The sequence below is a fragment of the Mustela lutreola genome, chromosome 9 (genome assembly GCF_030435805.1).
Source record: "Mustela lutreola isolate mMusLut2 chromosome 9, mMusLut2.pri, whole genome shotgun sequence".
NCBI lineage: Eukaryota > Metazoa > Chordata > Mammalia > Carnivora > Mustelidae > Mustela > Mustela lutreola.
This window is the reverse complement of record NC_081298.1, coordinates 130,885,639-130,910,472: the sequence shown is the minus strand read 5'-3', so window position 1 is coordinate 130,910,472 and position 24,834 is coordinate 130,885,639. Positions and strand designations below refer to the sequence as shown.

Genomic DNA, 24,834 nt, shown 5'->3' with positions numbered 1-24,834 from the left:
GTGGGGCGAAGCGCCGTGGCGCGGGGAGGAGGCTCCTGTCCCGGACTCTGCGTTAGGCCGGAGCCGGGGGCGCGGCGCTGCCACTCCAGTGTTCAGCAGGGGGCGCTGCTCCGGGCGTTGGGCGGGGGTGGGGTGGGAGAAGAGGGGGGGCCGCGACTTGCTGCGCACACTTCCCCCATTATTAAACACTATGTTCAAAAGGCGCCGGGGGACTTCCCGGAGCCACGGAGCCCGCGCCGCCCGCCCGCCTGGCCCACGGAGCCCATGGACCTGAGCGCAGCCGCCGCGCTGTGCCTCTGGCTGCTGAGCGCCTGCCGCCCCCGCGACGGGCTCGAAGCGGCCGCCGTGCTGCGAGCGGCGGGGGCAGGGCAGGTCGGGAGTCCGGGGGGCGGCGGCGGCGGCGGCGGCGGCCGGACCCTCGCCCCGGCTGCGGGTGTCTCCGCTGCCCCGGCCGCCGCAGCTCCCGGAGCCCGCGCCGGGCGCCGGGCCGCCGGCTCCGGCTTCAGGAACGGCTCGGTGGTGCCGCACCAGTTCATGATGTCGCTTTACCGGAACCTGGCCGGGAGGGCTCCGGCCGGGGCGGCCTCCGCCTCCACCTCGGGCTCTGGCCGCCACGGCCGCGCGGACACCATCACCGGCTTCGCAGACCAGGCGAACCAAGGTACTGACGCCTCTACTGCGCCCGTCCGTCCTGCCTGCTCCTAGGCGGAGGCCACCGCCGGAGCCGAGCCCCAGCTCCAGACCCTTCGGGGCGCGGCCCCCTCACGTCCCAGCCTCAGGTGGTGGAAACTCCGCCGAGGCCCACGCACCCGAACCCGCTGGACTGTGGCGAGAGGCACGGCAAGCTCTCAGGGCTCGGGCCCCAGAGGGCTGAGCTAGTCCCTCTGCCGGATTGTCCTGGCCCTGCCGGCCGGCGGGTCCCCTCGAGGAGGCAGGATCCGAAGCAAGAAGGGGCCTGGGCCGAGAGGGACGGCGCCGTGATGGTGGTGGCGGCGGCAGCGGCTTTCAGTGCAGCCAACTCTGCAGCTTCTAGTCTCCTGGGGCCGCACAAATTGGGGGGAACTCAGGGGAATAAGGGAAGGAGGAAGGCTAAGTACATGACCCCGGAGAGGCTGGTGGCATCACCAGGTACACAGAGGTCATCTCTGGGCAGGATCTGTCAAGGGGGAGGTGCATGGCTATGGTGGCCTGTGCCCTGTGCCGGGCCGCTGGGACAGCCAGAGGTGGAGGACGCCACCAGCCCTGTGAGGTGGAGAGGACGGAGCCCCAGCCGGAAGCCAGGCCTGGCCGGGAGCAAGCACCCCACCTTACTCTGCCCTGGGTCCTTCAAAGGTAGGACATGGGTATGACTCTGGTGGTTGCTGTGCATCATCTGGATTTTATTAATCTCTATTGAAGTCATTAAAGCAGACAGATAGGGAAAATTTAACTAATTTCAGGCGGAAATGCAAGTAATGTTGGCCTTAATTCTATCCAGCCAGAGACCCAGCATAGAAGGCAGGAGGGGAAAAAAGGGGAGTAGGGCTGGAAAGGAAGTAGCAGACAGGCCCACACTGCACACCCTAACCTGGGAAGGCAGGTGGAGGTGGTGCAGTAACCGATTACACACCTCCTCCAACACACACACACACACACACACAGGAGTCTACACACAGAGACGGCTTTATTTTGGGTGCTGGATATCTTGGGGCCAGATGGCTCTACAGTGCAGTGCGAACTCTCAGGCATTCTCTGAAGGCCTGGTTTGCCCCCAGGACTGGATGCCGCAGTACCCCTACAAAGCTGGAGCCCTGGTATCCAGGGCCACAGAGGGCCCCAGCCCTGAGGCTGCCTTATGAGCCCCCAGGGATATAGGACAAATGGGTGTGCAGGACACTGCACTAGTTGCTTTCTTAGATACAGTTAGGCCGACCCTTAGCCTCAGCCTGAGCTCAGTCTTTTCTTGGCTGGCAAGGCTCTGAGGGCATCCCTCCTTCCTCCTTCTGGAAGGAGGGGATGCAGCAGCTGCACCTTGTAAAGCGGGGAGGGGAGATGCTGCAGGGGAGGCTCAGGAAAAGTGTTCCAGGGAGCCTTGGGGGAAAGCAGTGGCAGTGAAGCCGATGCACTTGGCCAGGACTTTGTGCCTCCCTCCCTCTCCACTCTGAGGTTCAACTTGGAGCAGGGCTACTTGAGGTTCCCAGAAGCCACCGGCAGAGCCCAGACTTCAGAGCTCCGGAGGCGAGGGCCCCGCAGCAGTGGTCGGTGAGCAGATCTCCAGTGGTGGGGGCAGTCTGCACAGTCTCTCCGAGTTTGGGGCAAAATGAAACCATATGACCTTCTTCAAAGGGAGCTCCTTATCTGCTGCTCCGTGGAATTTCAACTTTTTTTTTTCCTGAGCCCAAAAAAGAAAAAAAAAGTGCCCAAGACCGAAATAAAACCCCCAAACTCAGAGATAAGTCATAACGGAGGGAAAGAATATGTTTGCGAAGGCATCGGTGGGTCCTGGAGGCAAGACCTCCTGGAGCAGCTGCCCTCACTGCAGTGAGGAAGGCAGTCCTGGGATCCCCAGACCCTTGGGAGAGGGATCCTAGACTCCTTTGCCACCTTGCCTCCTTCATCGGAGGTCGTGGAAAGCCTGGAGAAGCTAAGCCAGGGCTACTCCCATCTCGAGCAGCCGCGCTCCCTGGTGGGAGCCCTTGGGCCGAGCCCGCCGCTCCCTATGTGGGCCTTAGTTCCCCTTCAGCATAGCCAGGACGCTGGATGCGCTAGACGGTCCGCAGCTCCGCTGTGTCCTTCCCCTCCGGACGACTTCCATGCAAGGCCCAGCCCGCACGGGCGATCGTGGCCGGCAGGAGTGTCCAGGCTGGGCTGGGGAAGCGAGGTAGCGCAAGGAGCAGAGCTGTCAGGGGACCCGAATTTTCCGTTTTCGCACAGCCGGGACTTCCGGGCTGTCCTGGGGCATCAGCAGGGCAATAAAGAGCAGTCCCAGAACAGCGCGGGGCCTCTGCCCGGCCTCCGGGCCTTGGAAGGGGCGCAGGGCTTCTGATGCGCCCACTCGGCCTTCTTTCGGCCACCCGCCCGAAAAGTCTGGCTTCCGATCTAGGCCCGGTAAACCTGAGGCTCTGGGTCAGGCAGCGGACCTGTAGTTGCATCGGGTGTAGGGGTGTGGTTCCCTCCCCGGGCTCGGCGATAGGCGGTAAGTGAAGGCTCCTGGGTTGTCGCGGTGGCAGAACTTTGGCTCGATGAACCGAAGCCCCGGTCCCGATAATCGATAGTCAGGGCGAAGGCTCCCTTTATTCTGGGCCAGGCTGGCAGCTTTCTGACTGGGCCGAGACTGGGCGGCCGGCGCCGTCTCCGGCGGGCTCGCTCCCGCATCCCGGGCAGTGGGCTACGTGCACTTCGGAGGCCCCGAGTGCGGGCTTCGCTCTCGACTCTCACCGCGCTCTCTTTCTGTCTCTGCCCGACTCCTGCAGACGAATCGCCAGCCGAGACCGGCCAAAGCTTCCTGTTCGACGTATCCAGCCTTCCCGACACCGACGAGGTGGTGGGAGCCGAGCTGCGCGTCCTGCGCCACGAGTCCCCGGAGCTGGGCCCTGGCGGCGCCACTCCCCCGCCGCTGCTGTTGCTGCTGTCTACCTGCCCCGGGGCCGCCCGAGCGCCCCGCCTGCTGCACTCGCGGGCCGCCGAGCCCTTGGTCGTAGCGCGCTGGGAGGTGTTCGACGTGGCAGACGCCGTGCGGCGCCACCGCCAGGAGCCGCGTGCCACCCGTGCGTTCTGTCTCTTGCTGCGCTCAGTGGCCGGTCCCTCGCAGGGCCCGCTGGCACTGCGGCTGCTGGGCTTCGGTTCACGGGACAGGGGCCGCGCAGCGGCGGAAGAGCGCGCTCTGCTTGTCGTCTCCTCCCGCACGCAGAGGAAGGGGAGCCTATTCCGGGAGATCCGCGCCCAGGCCCGCGCGCTCGGGGCCGCGCTGGCAGCGGAGCCAGCGGAGCAGCCTCTTGACCCGGGACCCGGCACTGGGTCGCCCACGGCGGTCATCGGCGGTCGCAGGCGGCGGCGGACGGCGCTGGCCGGGGCTCGAGCGGCGCAGGGCAGCGGCGGGGGCGCGGGTCGGGGCCACGGGCGAAGGGGTCGGAGCCGCTGTAGCCGCAGGCCGCTGCACGTGGACTTCAAGGAGCTGGGCTGGGACGACTGGATCATCGCGCCGCTGGACTACGAGGCGTACCACTGCGAGGGCGTTTGCGACTTCCCGCTGCGCTCGCACCTTGAGCCCACCAACCACGCCATCATTCAGACGCTGCTCAACTCCATGGCTCCCGACGCGGCGCCGGCCTCCTGCTGCGTGCCCGCGCGCCTCAGCCCTATCAGCATCCTCTACATCGACGCGGCCAACAACGTGGTCTACAAGCAGTACGAGGACATGGTGGTGGAGGCGTGCGGCTGCAGGTAGCCTGCGGGCCAGGCCGGGCCAGGGAGGGGGCAGCCGCGCCACCGAGGACCCCCTGCTGCGGTCGGGGTCCGTCGCCAAGCGTGGGTGCGCATCAGACTCTGGCCCCGCGCCCGCACAATGGAGGGGGAGCGCGCGTTCACACTCACACCCACACACTCATTCACTCATGCACACATTTATCTTGGGCAGCACCAAAGCCCTGGGAAGAGACGACCTGACGCTGCCAAGCCGAATGCGTACTCAGCAAAGGCACCATTGCATCCGCTATCCCCTTTCGGAGGGAGGATGGTGTTTGTGTTAATGTTACAGTAACAGGCCCTAAATGGGGGTAGAAATGAGTTAGGGAATTGGGGGTTCTAGAATGGGTGAATTAATGGGAGTACGGGAGTAGGTTTAATCTCACCCCTTTTTGTTTGTGGCTGAGTGTGGGGGAACTCTGGACTGGGTTGGCTGGGTGCTTGGTGTTGCACCTAGGACAGTCAGAACGGTTGTCATGCCCTTTCTGAAGGTTTTGTGTTGCAGGGAGGTCATTTACTCTGGGAAGGAACCGGTGCAAAAGGCATGTTTATTCTTTAATTGAAAAACTCTAACAGGCGCCTTGAGTTTTGAAAGGGAACATTTGTCCAAAAGAATTCATGGTGGAACTACCCAGATCCTTTCAAAGGTCAGCACTACCCTTTTAAAAAAAATCAGTTCCAATTGGGAATGATCTAGAATGTGGAAAGAAATGTTTGTCTTTTAGGGGAAAGTGAAGTGGAGAGGAGGTTATAAACTGCCAGTCTGAACCGATACAAACTTAGGGGTGGGATGGTATGTGCCAAGTTCTGAAGCTCCTAGGCTGGGCAGCTCAGTGTGTAGGGGTGCCTTGGGGGGTGCTGAGGAGGAGGCTTAGTGCAGTGGCTGTGAATGGGGAAAGGCAGGCAGCCGTGCTTTTCCTAGAGACCCGCCAGGAGGTTTTGGTAAGGAGCTGGGAAAGAGGCTCTTAGGGCTTGGAAAGAGGTGGGGGAGGCGTCCTGGGGCGGGCTTCCGCGGAAGACTCAGGCTTTTCTGCCAGGTAGGCGCAACCCTCTCCAAATGGTGTGCTCAGAATGGGCCAACATGTGCTTGCGTTTAGCTATCAAGTCTGTGTTGGCTTTTACACGCCTTCGCTGTGTTGTTGCTGTAGGTTTTGGCAGTGTGATAGTAACGGGAAGTGAAGCTACACAAAAGTGCTTTTGTGAGATTTCAGCTCCGCACAACCCAGTGGTTCAGAGCAGGAGGAAACCCCCCGCCCCCCAACTTCTGCAGCAGTAGAGGGGCATTAGGGCTTGGCTGTGGCCCCTTGAGAAGGGCGGGACCTTTGCGCAGTGGGGAGGACAGAGGTGGAAGCGTCTCCCCCAGTCCTGTCTTTGTCTCATTGATGGTACAACTACCTGTCCTGGCACAGGGAAGCTAGAACACGACAGGCTACAGTGTTTTATTTGGTTCATCTCTACTTGGGAGAACTTTGTGGCCTTGTGTGAGTGGTTGACACAGGGAGAAGAAACAATTTGGATTCCACCTGTCTGGGACTCTGAGGACTTCTATGAAAACCCCTGCATGTCCCCACCCCGTCCTCCTCTTGAAGGTTGTGTGGTCTGTTGCCTTTGGGGTCCGTTTTACCCTTGTCTTGGATGCTACGGTCCAGATGAGTCATATGAATTTTAATTCTCAGTGATCAAACATTCAAGAGAGAGGAATACGAAACATTTAGATATAGCTAATTTATTTAAGGGCCCCACCCGAGTCCGTGCTATCCCATAAAATTCCCCCAGAGGAAAAAGAAAACACATTTACAATGTGAATTCATATGCTGTGGTTATCTGAGTCGCTATAAATAATGAGAAAGGAAAGTCTCTTTAGGTCAAAACACGCAAACAAAATATCTGAGGTGGCAGCTATGGTACGCTTCCTCACAGTTTCAGTGACTGGTGGTCCATTTACATTTATGGATTTTGCCAGAGAAGCTTCGCATTCCTAAACCGTTTTTAATAATTGCATGGCGATTGCTCTGTCATTGCGAAGAACAAAAAAGAATGACACTAAAATATTAAAGGTTGTAGTATTTGAAGTTTTAGAAAGGGAGTTAATGAAAAAACTAGCTATACTTTGAAGAAATTCTAGGTTATTTAATATCTTGGACAAAAGGAAACATTCTGATTCTTTTTTAGCGACTAGGAAAAACAAGTTTTTTGAGAGGACCTGTTTTGATTTAGCCTGAGCTTTTTGTGGCAGGAAAAATATGTCCATTTTCACTGTTTTTTTTTTTTTTTTCTTCTTCCCCTGATGACCTCTTTCTACCAAGATGTGTTGTAAGTGGTGTAGGAAGTAGGGGTCTTCCTGCATCTGGAGTCCTGCCTGCATGTTGGGGGGGGATGTCTTTGGGCTGTGACAGTTCCTCTGATGGTCTCGGACTCCCTCAGTGTGTCCTTGGTGACTGACTGGAAGTGATGTCTCCAGGAACTGCTCTGGAGCTGCCTGTCACCCTCCAGGGACCACCTGTGCCTGCCACCACTCTGCTCCGGCTTCTGGCATCTCAGAGTTAAAAGTAGGTGAATGGAGAAGATGTGTCACATTTTGCAGAAATGACAGAAGGGCCACCACATGTAGAGGCAGACGTGTTTTTGCTGCTATGATGTGGTCTGAGCTGCTTTGCCAGGATTTGGAGAAGGATTCTGCTGGCACGGTCGGCCCTCCACTGGCTGTATCTTCTAGGCAAGGGGGTGCGGGGCTGAGTCCCTCAGCTAGAAGCCCCAGTCCCCACCCATGGGAGAGCTGTCTGCTCGCAAGCAGGGATTCAGTGTGTCAGCCCTGTGGGCGAAAGCAGTGCCCCCTTCCCAACTCAGGTTCCCCTGGGTCTGGGGCCACCACAGTATTCTTCCTCAAGACCCGCGAATTTTCCATTCTGTTGGGGGAGACGCGTGCTTCTAGTTGAGACCATATGAACCGCTCCTTCCTGATAGAGAATAGGGTGGGCGTCCCTGCTTGGGGAGCACAGGGCAGGCCAGCTGGGGCCCACGCGGGTTGGCGCTGGGTCTGCTAAACATAAAGACAGTTCGGTCACTGCGGCTGGAACCAGGCTTCTGTATCGGGGGAGACATTTCCAGTGGCGGACACCTGCGGCCACTGTTGCCCAAAGGCTCGCCTTGAATTCTGGCTTTCCAAGCAGCAGGGTCGGGTTCTCCCGAGAGGGTGGCAGGCTCTGTTGTCTCAGTTGGAGCTCTGCCCATTCCTCATGCACAGACTCCCCTTCAGCCTAGTTTTCCACCATTTTGGTACCACAGTGGCGTGGGGGAAGAGAGGAGCTGTGGATTGTGTGATGTCCAGTCGAATCCGCCAAGCCCAGAGCAGTGACTGCTCCCTGACAGTCTCCTGGAAGTGTCAGCGGGAGTGGGGACCTCACGGTCAGTGCTAAAGGGAGTACGGACCACCCTGTGGCTGTAATCAGAGCGTAACTCAAATCCTACAAGTCATTTATCCTGTTTGTAATTTTATTGAAACTCGTAGCAGAAAATAACCTGGGACTGTAGACCGATTCTCTTCTTAAAGCGGGGAGGAAAATTGAATTCTTTCCAGGAGGAGCTTGTGCACAAAAAAAGGCAGACTCTTGCTTTGCTCGAATCTAGTGTCCAGCAAATGGGGCGAGAGGAAGAAGCAGAGCTACAGCCGTCTGTGGGACACAGACATCATGGGGGGGCCTGGCCGATCCCCTGAGAGCATGTCGGTGGGGATGGAGAAGCCTCCCCAGGCTCAGAAAGCAGGGCCCTCTCAGCGGTCCTGAGCCAGGAAGCCCCAAGCAGGTGCCCAGTGGGCTGGGAGGACCGAGGGTCTGGAAAGCAGCCTTCTGTCATTGGCAGGGAAAGACCTGAGTGGTCCCCTCCAGTGTCTGGATTGGGAAGGGAAGAGAGACAGCTGACAAGCGAGCCCGGCAGTTGCAAGATGTTGGGAGTGAGAAGGGAGGGAACTAGCTCCCTCTGAGGCGGGTCTGAGCAGCACTGGTGTGTCTGGGGATTCTGCATACCCAGGAGGGGACCGCTCCACGCTGTGGCCTGCTGCCCGCCTGCTGCAGGGTCACTTGGGGGCTAGAGCTCCGCGTCCTGAGAGGTCTGGGACAGCGGTGGGCGGCCACCTCTGTACCCAGAGCTTCCATTTTTGTTCCTGTAAAATGAGAAGCTCTCCAGTCCCATAGTTCTAGGGTTCTAGTTGGTCCAAAAGCTCACTGACATAGTTGAAAGGCAGAGCAGATGCGGCTGTTCCTGGAAAGTGTCCCTTCCCTACCCTAGAGGCACTTCTCACAAGTATCACAGCTCCTGCCTAGTGTACGGGTGTGTGTCGATTACAGTCCTGGTCTCTTTTGGTGCCTCATAGATGTGCCTTTGATTTCAACCTGGGTCACGGCAGGTGCAGGGGAAGCCAAGATCTCAGGGGTAGGACTCAGCTCACCAAAGCCACGATCTTTCCTGTGTTCCAAGTGAGGAGCTCCACCAACCCGGCTGGAGCTCCCCCAGGCTCACATGGTGGGGGTGGGGGTGGGGTAGAATGTTCTGGACCAAATCCTGGGATGGCTGCCACCTGCTGCTGGTGCCTCTGTAGGAGCAGCGGGAGCAAGCAAGCCCTGGTCCTATTGGGAGCCTGGCAGAGATCTGGGACTGTCCCAGAGTCCCCGCACCAGGCAAGCAGGGCTGTGTAAGGGGGGGGGGGACAGGCCCCAGCAGGTGGCCACGATTCCCCAAACCCCGGTTTGGCCACGGTTCACTGCCATACCCATGTCTGGTCCTTCTTGCTGGAGAGCGACCTAGGGCCGGCCACCATAAGAGCTGCTGCTTCTCACCATTTTGTGAAAAATGGTGGTAGAGTTTAACATTAAGAAACAGGAGGCATCGAAAAGAGGTTATTTCTAATTTTCAGGCAGCTCTGTCCTTTACGCGTAGAGCCCTCTGGCCATTTAGGCTGGAGCAAGCTTCTTCTTCTTTTTGTGTCATTTCTGGATTTTTCGTCTGTTAAATAGTTACATCCCAATGGGGCTGAAGGTGAGAAAAAGCCTGCTCTTGTCAGGAAGGCCACACGTCCCTTATGTGGAGTCACCTGTCCACACGGCAGCTGTAGGAAGAGGGCGGGAAGTTGGCTTAGTAAATCAGTGGGGGCAACTGAGGGCTTGATGCGTGCCGAGTGGGCTCTGGTTATTGTTCAGGGGTATCTCATGAGGCACGAGCACAGGGCATCACCAGAGCCGGGCTTCTTCTTCCCCTACCCCAGAGCAGCCAGCACGGGGCCATGCCTGAAACCGGCCTGGGACTTGGCCGAGTTGGGGGGTACTTCACGTAGCCACCGCCCGTTCCGCCGCTGAGCAACCCAGGGAACGGTGGAGTCAGAGTGTGAGGTCACAGAAAAGCTGGTCCGTGTTGCCAGTTGTGCTTAGAGTTGTTGAAAAGTGCAAGCGTGCCCCCTGAGCGGCACGACTGGTGGGCGATGGTCTGCTTGCTCCTGCCCGTGCCTACCTCCGGGGAGCAGTCCTCAGGCCCCTCCGGCAGGGGTGGGTGTGCGTGTGTGCAGAGGAAGGGGCTGGTGTCTCCCGCTTCACATGCCCTGACATTGGCGAGAGGGCTGCCTTGTGCACCGAGACTTCTGCAAAGGGGTGTTTCTGTAGTCAGGTGAGTCTGTGGGCAGGACCACTTTGCAACGCTGGCCTAGAAGACACTTTCTCCCCCAAGGTTAGAAGCTCTGCATTCCAGATGGGCCCACGAGGTCAGAGCTATAGTGCAGACACTTTCCTTTTTCTAAGTCAGTGGTAGGAAGCTGAAACAAATTGTTTAGGAAAACAAGGACAAGCTTCTGATGGTCGTGTCCCAGGCACCTTGCGGCTGGGTAGCACAGCCCTTCCAGGAGGTGGCCAGCTGCTTGGTTTCTGCATTTTTATTCTATTCCACCATCTTTCGAGCTGTTAGTGAACAGGAGCGTGGCGCGGGGGCGGCTGACTGGGCCGTGCAGGAGGGGGACTGGTCTTCTTTGCAGAAATCCTCTCCGCGCTGCTCCGTCTGACCCGCCGGCCATGGCAGTGACCACACCCAGCTCCTGCGACGGGAGCTGAGGGCCGGGGTGAGATGCTTGTGCTGAGCCCACATCCTGCTCAGACACTTGGTGGCAGGAACCTAGAACCTTGTCTGAAGCTTCTGGGGCTGAGGGGTGTCTGTGTGGTTGACAGAAACCAGAGGCCCTGTAAGGCTTATTCATCAGAGTGTTGCTGAACAGGCGGGGACCCCAAACCCATCTGGGGCACCCAGGCTAAACGGCCCCTGAGGCTCCCCACCCCGGGCTGCAGCACGGGAGGGGGCTCGGTGGCCCGGTGCCTGGGCACACAACCCGCGGCCCTCTTACCCAACAAGCCCGGCCTGTCGCAGACCGCACTTGTGGGCAGCCCTCGCCTGCACTCGTCAGCCGAGCGAGTCTGAAAGGCAAGTCTGACAATGTGCAGGGGAAGCCTTCCCCGGTCTGCGTGTTTCTGTCCGAGTGGCTGGAGGCTGCCGGGCGCAGAAGACGACACATGCATCCGAGGAGTCCTGAGGCTTCCCCCGGGGCTCCCGACAGCAGCAGCGCGCCTTGGGATGAGCAGCCTGGCTGGAGGGCTCTGTGCACCCGCAAGGAGGGCTTCTTTTTCTCTGCAATTTATATTTCCAGGTCAGGGCCTATCAGAGTCCGAGGAAAGCCAGCCATGCAGCATGCTGTCTAGAAAATGATGATACATGTTCAGGGAGAAAGCAAGAATGTATTTCCTGGCTGGGAAATCCTGGAGGGTTCCAAGCCAGGCAACAGACACTCTGGAAAGTGGAGCTTTCAGAGAGCTCCTCTGGCTGTCTCCACCTCGGATAAGTCACAGTCCGAACATAAGCTTCCTTACGGTAACTGCTGTTCTGTTGTCATGGTGGTTGTTTGTTTGTTTGTTTTTTTTTTTTTGTAGTCCACTGTAGTGTAAACAGCTTCTGTGTTTTCTGTGACAAAGAATCATAACTGAGTCACTTTCGGTCTTTCAGCTGGAAGCATTTTGCCCCCCAAAAGTTAATGCATTTTTTTTTTTAAACAAGGATTAGCATGCTGACTTCAGTTTGCCATTCAGCGGATGAGAATAGAGGATTCTGAACAGTTTGGAAAACTTAAAAAAAAATATATATATATATGTATGTATATATATCAAGAGGTTGCTGCTGAACCTGGGCACCTGGCTCGCGGCGTGCCTCTGTCTGTGTGGGCAGCAGCATCTGACACGACAGGTGCCCTGCCTCTTAGCCAGCACCTGGACTCTGCCGCCAGTACTGTGGTTCTGAAGAAACGGGCAAAACTTGAAGTGACAGGAGTGCCCTCACAGCTCAATACGCACACTCCCTCCGCAGCTGAAGACAGGATGTATTATTGGTGGGGGGGGGGTGCGAAGTCCCTTTCATTTTGCAAGGATATCCACTATTTCTCGGCTCAAAGATGGGGAAAGTGGTGAGAATTGTAAACTCACTGAATGCAGGCTGGAATGTCTTCCTGCTCTGGTTTGGCCAGAGCAGAGCTCCGAGGCTGGGAGGCTCCGAGACCCGGCCATCTCCCCCTGCTCCTCCGGGCGGCTGCGGCAGCAGGAGCTCATGTTGTGAACGCTGCCCACGCCCAGGCCGGCTGGCAGGGAGCTCGAGGTCAGGCACAAACCCACTGTGTATACGTATTCTCAAGTTTAAATAGATTGTACATATCGGAATGTAAATGAACTGTAAAACAGCAATCTCTATTTTTCTCGACAGTTATACAGCAGTATATAAATTTCTTAAACATGCTCTTGTATGCTCTTCCTTAACCATTTTAATATTTTGTACAGACAAGTTGATTAAATATTTTATCAGTGGAGCTGCTGGTGGTTGGTCTTCAGAGAACTGTGTTTTGCCTTGTTATTCCGCCGTTCTCGGGGGCTCTGCTTCCTCTGCTCCGTACTTCGGGCGTTAGGACAACTCTGGGCCTGTCGGACGTCGTGCCCACTGTTCTCCCTTGAAACAGAGCAGGCTCTCACGTGCCTTGATTCTTTGTCACTGGCGTGGCTCCGTGGGACACGGCACAGCCCGCACCGCGTGAAGCCACTGCATGGGAAGGTACCCAAGCTTGGGCTCGGGCGGTGAAGAGGTAGACATGCCGCGGGAAGCATTTTCTCTTTGGAGGTCGGGCGCCGCCATGTGTCGCAGGTGAGCGTTGACAATGCAGGCACAGTCCCAGTGGAAAGGTTTTGCTCCATACACAGCAGGCCCCTGCAGGATCTGTCTCACTGCAGGAAGCCCGAGCGCCCCCATTCTGAGGCTGCACAGGGAGGCCTCCACAACCACAACCATAGGAATGCCCAGCTGTGGCAGCTTCCTCTGCAAGCCAGGTATGTATTTTAGGGAAACCAACAAATTCTGACAGCACATCCGGCCGCTTTTTCTCAGTACTGTTCAGACGAGTAGATCTGTGCTCTGTGGCACCAGCCGGCATCCTTCAGTACCTGGGCAGGAGAGGACCAGTCACTCATGACTTTGCCCTACAACACAGGAAGGAGAAAGCTATTTTATCTGTTCCTTATATACTTCTGGGAGAGGATTAGTGATAGAACAGCCATATGGGGAAGGTGACAGGGCCTTGCTTTCAGGAATGGCTTGTTACCAGAATTACCTCCTCTGGGATAGGGACGTGGCCAGGGGGAGCCCCCCTTCCTGCAGGGCACACGTCCACTGGAATAGGGCTGTTCCTACCCCAGGGTTAATGCCAGTCCCCGTGGTCATGACTGTCTCTCTCTTGGGAAAGGTAGATCTAGAAAGTCTTCTCCCCTTTTGCTTCTTAATTTCATTCCTACTAAACAAGGGAGTCTTTTTCTTTGGAAGAAAATCACATTCACCTTTCAACTAACTCACTTGGTAGGTGCATTCAAGTATAAGATTTGAGACTCTGCCGTTGAAAAGTGTGAAGTCTTATCGTGATCGTTTATACGAACCGTGAGTCGGTTCTTCGTTTTCCTATTTCTCGGTCTCCACGTGGCCTACCCCGGCATTCCCTGGTGAGGGGATACCTAGTTTGCCGATAAGGGGGAGTTATGGGGAGAGTGGAAAGTCGGGGGGGTAGCATTTAGACTTTTACCCTGTTCCCGAACACTGATGAGAACCGAGTGTCAAGGTTCTCCAGGGACAGGGTTGCTGCCTGCTGGCTGCTCTCCCTCCTGTGGGTCCTGGTGTGCCCGATCCACACTGTGTGTCCAGTTCCTGCTCGGTGCTCAGCAGCCAAGCCGGTCGCGTGCCACCTGTTGCCCTGCAGAGGGCGGCGACCCCTCCCCCACCCAGCATGGTGGTTGTGCTCCTCCAATGCTGGGAATAATCCCACACTCTGCGGTGCGGAAGGAGGAGGGATCTGGGGAGGAACTCGTCCGTTGCAATGTGTCACCAGCGTGCAGCCCCGGACTGCAAGGCCATGGGCGTCTGCCAGTCCTAATCGCATGCAGGTGCGCGCCCTACGGCAGTGGCCAGCAGGAGGAAGCCCAGCTGTGGTGTGGAGCCGGAGCAGGGTGGATTTGCGGAGATGGGATTCTAGTCCCTCTGTGAGGAGGGAGGCCCTGCAGGTGCACCCGCACCCCTGGCTGTAATGGACGCCCAGTCATGGGGTCACATTCTCCTCCCAGGGAAGAGGAATTTTCCCATAGACTAACCCAGCAAGGAAGTCTGTCCCAACGTAGGGAGGTCAGCACAGGCCCCATTGCCAGAATGTCTGAGGAATGCGATCCAAAATGAAAACGCTCTCTTTCCCCAGCCCGGTCTCGTGTATTGTTGCTGTAATTCCCACTTGGGGTGCTGCTCTGGGCTAGTGCTCAACAAATAACAACCACATATTTGGTAGTTGCTAAGACTCAAACTCCAGAGGCTTTCTGACCATGGAGGAATGGAAGTAACAGTTGCATTTGGAGGGGACAGGAACGGCCACAAAGTGTGGGGACTTTGCTTTCTGTAGTCCCCAGTGCCAGAAAGCCAACGTCCCGGGAGGCTAGCTGGCCCGGCTGTGCTGGCTCCGCTGCCGGAAGGCTTAAGGAATAAAAGAGCTAGTCCACCTCCCGTTTCCATTTACGTACTCAGTCAGAGGGACACAGGGACACAGAATCCCTGAGATGTGATTCCCTTAGAGTCTGAGCAACTGAGAGAATTGTTTCTTGAGAGGTTGACTCTCAGGTATGGTAGAAACTTGTATTGATTTAGGTACAACTTCCTGAATATTCTGTGTGGCAGGCCCTATTCGATAAGCCCTGAGAGCAGAGATGACAAGACACAAGTTCCATGTCCTAGGACTCTCCTTTTAAGGGCAGGAAGGAGTTTGGTGGTGGGGGTGGGAGGAGCAGAATGGAAAAATATAATTCCAGCAGCAACTGGTAAGTACTCCAATAGAGACATGGCCAGGGGCCCCCAGGGCTAAGAGGGAGGGAGGGCGGGGCAGGAGAGGGGCTATACTAGGAGGCAGGAGCGGTGGCCTTTAGGGCCAAGTCTGGGGGCGGGGGAGTGGAGGGGTGTGGGCACTTTCTGAGCTGGAGCAGGTGCTCCAGAGGTTTCAGAGCACAGGTGCGGTCAGAGAAGTCAGCGCCTGCAGGGCCCAGGCGGCTGCGGCAGAGAGCAGAGGGGCAGAATGTGGGACTGCAGCCTCGTTTTGACTCAGCAGGCAGGGCTTCCTCCCTGCAGTCCGCTGCCTGGTGCACCACCCTCCCCGCCCCCGTCCCTGGTCAGCTGCTCTGTCCTCTCTTTCCTTCTTCTAAAACTATTCCTGTGTTACAAACTACCTGCTCTTCCCTGGGCCTGCTAAACTGGCGGTTCGTTGGCCCTTGCATCGACTGGACTTGCTCCTCCAGCCTTCCACTCTGGCTGGGCTGCCCACTCTTGCCTCCAGGAGGCAGCACGGTGCCGTGGAAAGGGGAGGAAGCCTTGGCTCAGAGTAGAGACTGCCTTTGAATTCCGGAGGCCTCTTAGTAGCTGTGAGATCTTGAGCCAGTCACTTACCTCTCCCCTCTGTGGTGACCTGTGGTGAGTAGGGCCACAGCCCGTGGGACCGAAAGGCTTCACTGAGACCCTGTGAAAGTGCAGGGGGAGTGGCAGCCTCTTTGTGTGGGCTCTCTCCTCTCTCCCACACTGCCCCAGCTCTCCCTGTCTTTTCTGGCATTTGGAGCAGGTGCCTCCCCTCTCCCTTTAGGGGTTTCCGCTTCACGGAACTACAGCAATCCAGAACCTTCAGTCTGGCAGAAGAGGCCAGACATGTGTCCCACAGTGGCTCCCCCCATGGACCAGAGCCATCACTCGCCTATCTACGGAGCAGAGGCAGGAATCCCTGCACTTTGGAAAAGGACTCCTACAACACAGCTTCTGTCTTAAGGCCTCAGAGAGAGATCTGTTCACAGGGCACACTTAGTTCCAGCCACTGACTGCTCTTTAAACCCCATCTCCCGTGGGATGAAGCAGCCCAAGTTTGTCTTCTTCTCTCCTGCAAGAGGAGGCCAGAAACAAAGACGGTGTCTCCGGTTACTTAAGAAATGCTTGGCTTCCTGCATCTTTTCTAAATCCACCATCAGGTCCTCAACAAGGTGATGTTCCAGATCCTGAGCTGCCCGTGGGAGGACTTCACGGCCCGGAAGCTGAGCCGGGTGAGCAACTGCCCCCTGCCCCCAGTAGGAACCAGAAATGCCAAGTCCACAAGAATCAGGTTGCAGGCTGGGTGAGACCATGTCGAGGCTGAGACATCACCGGGTCCTCTGCCGCACCGAAGGCAAGAGACTGCGAAAGTTTGCTAAACTTTTCCTTCAGGTACCATTTTACAGAGCATCCTCCATAAGCCGGACGGGGTGCCAGCTGCTGTTACACATGACCTCAATTAGCCCCATTAACGGAAAACAAAAACCCTCCCCAAATCTAACATTCTCACATCTCCCAATAAAAGCAAGTATTTTCATGGATGACAAGATGGGGGGTGGGGAGCCTCAGGGGGGCTAAGCCAAGGTAGCCTTGAAAGCCCAGTAAATGACAGATCTGGGATTTGAACTCAGATCTCCACTTACTGCTTAGAAGAAGAAATTTACTTTCCGGGAAAGAAGAAAAGACAGATGCGGAAGACGGCACAGGGATTTCAAACTCATCTCAAACGTATAAAAAACTTGCAGGTACAAAGAACATTTTCTTTCCTCTCTGACCCATTAGTAAGATGATCTGATGCCTGATCACCACCAGAAACTTCAATGTGTCTTCAATACAAATAAGGACATTCTCTTCACAGTCCAACCACTGAAGTCGGACAATAAACGTTGATCTCTTACTCGCAGGTCATCTGTAGACCCCGATCGAGTCGTGCAAACTGTCCCAACAATGTTTTCTTTTGTAAGAATCAAATCAAATGTTACATTAAGTTGTCATGTCTTTTTAGTCTCCTTTAATGGAATTAATTTTGGGCGCCTGGGTGGCTCAGTTGCTTAAGCATCTGACTCCTGGTTTTAGCTTAGGTGATGATCCCAGGGCTGTGGGACTGAGGCCTGTTTTGGATTTTGCCCTCTGTGGGGAGTCTGAAGATTCTCTTCCTCTGCCCCCTCCCTGACTTGCATGAGCTCTCTCTCTTAAATAAATAAATCTTTTAAAAGATAGTATGGAATTAACTTTAATATAATGTAGGGTAAAGAGAAATCAAGCCTTTGGTGGTTCTTGGCTCTCCAACGGTTGGATGGTGAAGTGGATGGTGAGAGGTCCCTAGCCACCTCAGACATGAGCCCAGAGGACCACGGGAGCTGCCTCTGGACATTCTCTCTGTCCTCTGGCCCAGTGCAGCCTGAGAACCTCCTGGGGGCACCGGTTCTGACTCTAGCTTAGACCCATCACTCAGCGCTAGATAAACCCATAGAAGACAAACCTTTGACAAGGACCATTCCTGTGGCTGACTGGTACATATAGGAAGAAATGCTTCTGGAAAGTGAATTTCATCCACTGCTTACCAATTTTAATCTTTTCTTTTTTATGATGATGATGCTTAATAATGAAAATATCTATTAGAGCCAATCTGTATTGAGAAGATACTCTCAGCCAAGAATTGCACTAAATGTTTTAATTTCATCATCCCACTTAATTCTTCCAACAATATGAGGCATGCTTTATTATTAATCCTGTCTTATAAGTGAGGACATCGAGGCATGGAAAATTAGAGAAAGTCGCCTAAAAATCACACCGAGGATGCAGCCTCCAGAATTCTTACACCATATCATCACCTCATACAAATGCATGAGAACATTGAGTCTTTTGTTTAATTCCTAACGAAATAAAATGAACTTTAATCTCCTAAAATCGGATTCTTCCTTCCCTAGAAGAAGTACTGAGAATTTAACAGAAAGACTTTGGCCCGAGTCTAACTCGGGGGAACCGCCGGGCTTACACCCTCCTCCCTCAACACGCAGATCAGGCCGGGCAGTCATAAGTGCTGGTAAAAGATTTATTTTGAAAATTCATTTGGTGATCAGATGATTAACAGAAAATGAGCCCATATCATTTACTTTATCATTTTACTTTTTACCATTTTTTAGGCTCGGATAAACCAAAATAAGACACAATGTCATACACGTGGACTTGTGAAATAGGGGGTAATATCAATTTGCTGAAAGGAGAGCTGGGGGTCTTCTTCTCTGAGTAGGTGGGATTCCCCCACGGCTTGCTCGAGGGCTTCAAGTCAGTACGACCGAGCATCTCCTATATACAAGGCACTTTGGAGACAGGAATCCTAAGCTTCTAACATCAGATTTCTAGAAGGTCTTCCCGCACAGAGGCTGATCAGGGCTGTATGTGCAGGCCTGTGCCAATGTGTGTCTCCTGGCTTCTCTCCAGGGCCAAGAGCACTCCTTGCCTGGGGCTTGGCTCTTCCCCTCCGAGAAGTCATTTGTTCGGATGCAGAAGCCATGCTAAGGGACAGTAACTCGCTCAACACTCACCACTGGGTTGGCAGCATATCAGAGCTGAATCTTTCATTGGGACTTTAGGCTTTGAAAGGAAGGACAACAACCTATTGTTCTTAAGGAATGATAACACCATGAGGGGTCTCCTCTAGTGGAAAACTGAATGTTTCTGATCAACTGTCAACTATCACTGCTGTCAGTGGGAATTATTGGCTCTTAGGGTCCCAGGATTGAGTGATTTTAGGGAAGGCAGAAATATTGTGGGCCTACTCTAGGATGGAGAACAAGCGTCTTCTCTACTGGACCTCAAGGCATCTGGAGAAGGTGAATTCACATAATCCATCATGGCCTGTTTTGGTTCAACAGTCAAACAATTTCTTTCCCACTAACAAAGCCAGGGCGGAAATGCAGAACTCATTTATGGCATTCTCTCTTCACCGATTGAAAGATGCCCTCTCAAACATTACTTACTGGAAGATTTTTCAGAAGAAAAAAATCATGACATAGCCAAGAACTCGCTCCTTGATGCCTAGCATAGTATTTGGCTCCTAGCTGGTCCTCAGTGTAGTTTCACTGGAAAAATCACAGCAGAAGCAACTCCATGAGGCAGGTACACGCTGGCTTTGGGACACCCCAGGCCTCTGCATCCTGGCCCCGCAGGAGAGGAGCCTGCCGAGAGCTCACAGCCTGGCAGGTTGGAGCTCAGCACAGAGCTCGGGGCTGTCTCGTGGCGGGAGGCACAGTCAACAATTCTTACTGAGTTCCTTGGCCCAAGGGATGTCTGGTGAACTTTATTCTCTGTCTGATGAAGAGCGATCAGGAAATCTCACTCCTCGGGGAAGCTTCTCAGAGATGCAGACAAGCAGTGCCTCCGATATTGGCTCTGCCTGTGGTTCATGACATGCTGCAAGGTAGTATCGGGGTGCGGGGGGCACATAGGCTGTGCTGGTAGCCAGCTGGATTCTGATGACCTCAAAGTGAGTCCAGACTCATCTTCAGCTTCTGTCTTTAAGGTCCACGTCTGAGATCCACTACTCATCACTTCCTGCTACTGGAATGTGTGTCCTCATGATTTGATACACTTACGTATCTGACTCTACACTTGACATTCACTGCTCTCCTTCACATTTCCTAGTGCGTGTTTCATAATTTCCTCTAGGAGAGCCTACTCCACATGGTAATTGGATTAAAATCAACTAAATTTAGACTTCCTTTGGTCTGCAAGGATCCTGCCTACGAAAATCAACTGCAGGGTGCCACTGGGGTATCTCGTGCAAACATAAGGGGTCTTGTTTAGGTCACTGATCACTGTGTTCCCTGAGTCTTGGAAAATGTGCTCTTAAACCTGTGGTGTATTTCATTGTGTTTCCTTCAGCGGGTGGTATGGGGAGCTAGCTGGGAGCTGATAACAAGCCAAGAGGTTCTTTTTTGTCTTTGCTGTCTAATATCAAACATTAACAATGAACTCTTATCTACTAAGGGTGTTACTAAGAGAAGGCACAGCCACTGCTGCTATGGACTAGTTCCCAGTCATGTCTCTGCAGGTCAGGACTTAGATTTTGGACAGATCATCCTTTAGCCAGTCAGCTACCATGTCAGCCATTTCCTGCGGAAAACGGAGGATAAAAGCATGAGGGATTTTTTTCTCACAGAGCCGAATATCTCCTTCAGGAAATTCTTTCTTTATGTCTTCATAGTACGCCGTTGGACACCAAGCATCTATAGTTCCATAGTAAAATGTAAGCTAAAAGACAAGACAAAAAACATTGTATTAGAAAATATTTTCCTCTTCCAACACAAACATGGCACCAGCAACCTGCAATGCTTTGGAAACAGCTCCCGTCTCTGGCCCTGCAGGCTGGTCCCAAGGCCCCCTCCAGAGCATGGCTCTCTTGAGGCAGTGACCTTCATGGTGTACAGGAGTAAATTAAGAGGCATCTGATGGAAAGAAATCCATTCCCGGATAGGGAGGGAGAGTCCTGCGTGAGAGATCACCCGTGATCCACTAAAAGGACGTGTACATTGAGCCTGGGATGGGCACTGGAGAGATGACTGGTGAGGACGAGTTACTGGGAGGTAATCATTGAGGGCCTAGTGACCATTCATTGCACACCTCACCATTTCCATGCAGCCACATGGTAGGCGGATGCGACAGGTTTGTTGAATGCATCCAAAGATGAATCAGATAAGACTCAGGCTTCTCAAGGTAGCAGATGAAAAGTGACCAGAACCCTAAGAGTGTCTGTAACATTTCTAAGAACAGGCTCCACGTAGCAGGAGAATGTGCTGACTCGGCGGGCGGGTGACCCAGCCCTACTTCGGGTGACGGCAAGCAGCTGCAGGGAGATACAGCCTCTGTGAGGACATTACTAAGAGCCTTACTGGAAACTGATCTAGACCTGTCCATGACACACACACACACACACACACACACACACACACCCTGCTTTTCCAAAGTCTATGTTCTGCTGCTTTGCGTCTCCAAAATACTTATGTTAGTACCTGTTTTTGCCAACTGAAAGAAATCCAAAGAGATTTTTGCTTTTATGAATAAAGGCAAAAAGTGAAAGTAGTGCTCAGTGTTTGTTCGGCAGTGGGCAGGTAGAGAGGCTGTGTGCTGCGTGTGTGTGCAGGGCTCCCCTGAGCACCTTCCCCTGGAACCCCATTCCACATCAAGCCACCAGGACTCTGAACTGTGTCTGCAAGCATCTGCGCTTTACCTCGATTAACTCTGTGCACCCACTAGCAAGATGTGTCCTAAGGTATCAGAAAAGCCTACGAGAGCTTATTTTTGGGGTCTGGGACCACTCAAAAATTTTTTTTCCATATAGATTAAAGATAACTGCTTCTTTGCTTTATGCTGTTTCAGCTTACAGCATTCACAGGAATGCTCGAATTTGGGATAGTGGTGGAAACTGGAAGTCCCCAGGATTTCACACGAAGAAGTGACATGATAAGGTCTGCACAGTAGGATATGTATTCTGGCTACAATGGTGATGAGAACCTGGAGGAGTCAAGGTGTGGTGGAGGACGGGATAGGCACGTGTGTTACTGTCCACTGATTCTGCTCTACAGCCATTAAATCCACTAGCTGAATATGGACAAGAGAGACTGCGTTTATAAAAACACGGTCTTTATTACAGTCACCTTATGACTTAGCCAATATTTATAAGGATAGTTAATACTTTATGTATTTTTAAAGATTGTATTTATTTCTTTGACAGAGAGAGAGATCACAAGTAGACAGAGAGGCAGGCAGAGAGAGAGGAGGAAGCAGGCCCTCCGCTGAGCAGAGCGCCTAATGTGGGGCTCCATCCCAGGACCCTGAGATCATGACCTGAGCTGAAGGCAGAGGCTTAACCCACTGAGCCACCCAGGAGCCCTTAAAAGGATAGTTAATACTTTAAAGGGGAAAATATGTGATGCAGTAGTCCAGAGAGTCAATTACTAACAGTAAACCTTGAGGTGCAGACTTCCTCTGAATTACGTCATCGAGATTTTTCTGGGCGTCACCTGGGGTCTTAGTTTTGAATGCTGTAAGGGCTTTGTGGCTCACAGGCTGCTCACTTATTTGTTCCATCTTCCTGGTTTTTGCTCGCTACAACCATTTCTGGGCACTCCGAAGGCCCCAAAGCCGAAATTCATTTTGTCATGGCTCTTAGCAGAATGGAAAGTTCTTCCTGTTGCTGGAGACCAGAGGGCCTGGCAGTGGCCTGGTTCCTTGCTTCGGGGGTCAGTCTCTCCACAGTGTAGGCATGCTATAGGCTCATGGGCAGTGGGCCACTATTTAGGCCAGCAACACCCTGCCAGTTTCCCTTGAGGTACTGCTGGGAGAACCGGCTGCCTGCGGGCATTCATTACCTACCCATAGGCCTAATAACTTTAGGTTCTCTCTACACCACGCCCTACCCTTACCCACAGGAATCTTTTAAATTACATCTGGGAAACAGCGTAGGGTGCAGTCATCGTGCCCAGTGGCTCTGCACTTCCTCAGAGTACGAAACAGTGCTGAGAAATCTGGAAATGCTGACTTGGACTTGTGTCCATCAGGGGTGTTCCTCTGCTCCAGGGCACTCTCTTGCCGGAAGATTCCTGAACACCGAGAAAGGCTCTCTGGGAGCCCTCACACCAGCCCAAGCTGATGGTGAAGTCTTGTGAAAAGTCTTACTATGAAAGGGTCACTCACCCAGAAGAAGGGCCAGGCAGAAAGACCTCCCCAGGAGTCTCTTTGATGAGGAGGACGATCAGCCTGCTGCCACTTCTGCCTCATTCTCTTTCTGTGCAGAACTGGCATTTCCTTTTCAGTGGGACAATCACCACTTGAAATGCCTCCACTGAAAAGTCCAGCTTGGCGAGGCTCAGCACTAGGGAAACACCATTCCTTCCCTCATGCATGAAAGTGTCAGAAGCTGAGCAGGAACAACAAGCATGGATCCCAGGGATCCTACACCTACCTACACCGAGAGACCAGTCGTATCCAAGCCGTTACGTGCATGCGCTGCCCGAGGCAAGTACTAGGAACCTGAACACTAAGTGTTCTAGATGGTGTAGTAGTAAGGATTCCAGATTTCCCATATGTTCATCAAATTTTATTTCTCAATCCTCCATGGCTAGTCACCATTTAGAGTAGGCTAGATTTTGTTAAATCTCTAAGTGATGGAGGGGTCTTTTTTTTTTTTCCCCCTGTAATTCTTCTTTGGACTATATTCACGAAGGGCCCTGTATGAAAATCTTGGCTTACATGTAAAACACATGGCTATTCTAATGCCTTTACATACACTGGCTCAAGATACTTCCCGTCCCTATAGATTACAAGTCACAGGCAATAGATCTGAACAGAAAACTCTGCATCTGTAACTCTAAACAGGAAACTGAAAAAGGATGGGGTGTGTAGAGGTCCTAGTGGGGGGTGGGGGCAGACAGGTGAAGTAGAAAGAAAGAAAGAACTGGACACCGAAGCCTGGTCGTTAAGAGTGTATACTGCTCTATGTCGCTCTGTCAAAGCAAATTTCCATCACGACACATAATAATGAACCGATAAAAACTGAGAATAACATGCTAAACCCTGGACTCAAGGAGTCCTCACAACAACACTCGGAGGGAGGCATTTCATCCCTATTTGATAGAAAAGGAAACTGAGGCTTAGTGGGAATACCTTGCTTAAGTTCAAATAATTGGTGCGTTGTAAAGCTGGGTTATAAATCCAGAGAAAACATTCCTGATCAGTTCTTTTTACTACCCTCTACGATTAACAATGAATTGACCCATGTTATGAAAACATATAAACCTGAAGTTGGGGGGGTGGGTCTTAAACTGGCTTTGAAAACTGAGTGTGGCCAGCAAGGGTAGGAGCACACCCAACATCTGTACTTTTTGGGTGTGTGTGTGGGGGGTGGGGGTGGGGTAAAGATTTATTTATTTATTTATTTGAGAGAGAATGACAGAGAGAGACAGAGAGCACAAGCAGGGGGGAGAGGGAGAAACAGGCTCTCCCCCGAGAGGGAACCTGACACAGGGCTCGATCCCAGGACCCTGGGACTGTGACCTGAGCTGAAGGCAGCCGCTTAACTGACTGAGCCACCCAGGCGCCCCCCAACGCCTCTCCTTACAGGCTTCCTCACCATCTCTGCAGTTCCAGGGTATTCATGGATGGGACAACTGCCAGGAAATTACCAGAATTGTTACCTGAGAATCTCAGGCTATCAGCGGCACTTTTAAATCTAACGGGTTGTTAGAAGATAAATTATTTCCTGTAGTTTCTTTCTCCTTGGCACTCGTTTTGATACGCATGAGAGTTGATAAAAAGTACACATTATTGAATGGAAATTATTCTGTTTCCAAATTGCTGTCATGTTAAGTAATTCACTTCTCTATTAAACACAAAATTTAATTTTCCCAGTTGTTGTACATTTTGACTGCTCAGGACTGCTTTTTGCTTTTTGTCACGTGTTTTCTGTGGTAAGGTGGAATTACAGTTATGAAAGTCTCTGCGCTCACAGATGTATTTTCCTTCAGCTTTCAGTGCACCCCTAAGGAGATCTGTCCCTGTAGAAATGTCTCTACCAATTGTTGTAGTTTGCCACCATACAAAAACCACATTTGTCTGTGCTCATGTGGGTGTTTTCTTCTCTCACTTTTTGCTGCTGAAACTCACAGACTCAAAGCAGTCCCACCAAAAATGACTCTAACCCTATTTCCCATCTGATATTGAAGTGGTTGAAATTCACAAGTGAGTGAAACAGCTCTGGCCTGGAGAAGCTGCCAGACTAGGGAAAAACACAGGCATGTACAAACTGGCCCTTCAACACAAAAGGCAGAAAGAGAGGAACTGTTACAGGAGCCCAACATAGGAAAACCAGAATTCTGCCCTGAAGGGGTCAACAAAGCTTGGTTTTAGTACACATTTTGAATTGTTGGCTTTTATGCATTATGAACAGAGGATTTATTT

General features: G+C 53.2%; 2 protein-coding genes across 5 annotated transcripts in view; one reads left to right on the top strand and one right to left on the bottom strand.

The window, feature by feature from the left end:
* The first annotated feature begins 221 nt into the window (after positions 1–221).
* On the top strand, positions 222–12,333 carry GDF7 (growth differentiation factor 7). Its single transcript, XM_059132550.1, has 2 exons — positions 222–661; positions 3,453–12,333. Exons 1-2 carry the CDS (start codon positions 265–267, stop codon positions 4,424–4,426), a joined length of 1,371 nt encoding a protein of 456 aa, XP_058988533.1. The 5' UTR covers positions 222–264; the 3' UTR covers positions 4,427–12,333.
* A 5,582-nt stretch (positions 12,334–17,915) lies between these two features.
* Positions 17,916–24,834, bottom strand: part of LDAH (lipid droplet associated hydrolase) — a 108,705-nt gene continuing 101,786 nt past the window's right edge. For all 4 annotated transcript variants that reach the window (XM_059132547.1, XM_059132546.1, XM_059132548.1 and 1 more), the window contains exon 7: positions 17,916–20,130. In XM_059132547.1, the coding sequence (XP_058988530.1) occupies positions 19,939–20,130 (192 nt within the window). In that variant the 3' untranslated portion in view covers positions 17,916–19,938. The remainder of the gene's footprint in view (positions 20,131–24,834) is intronic.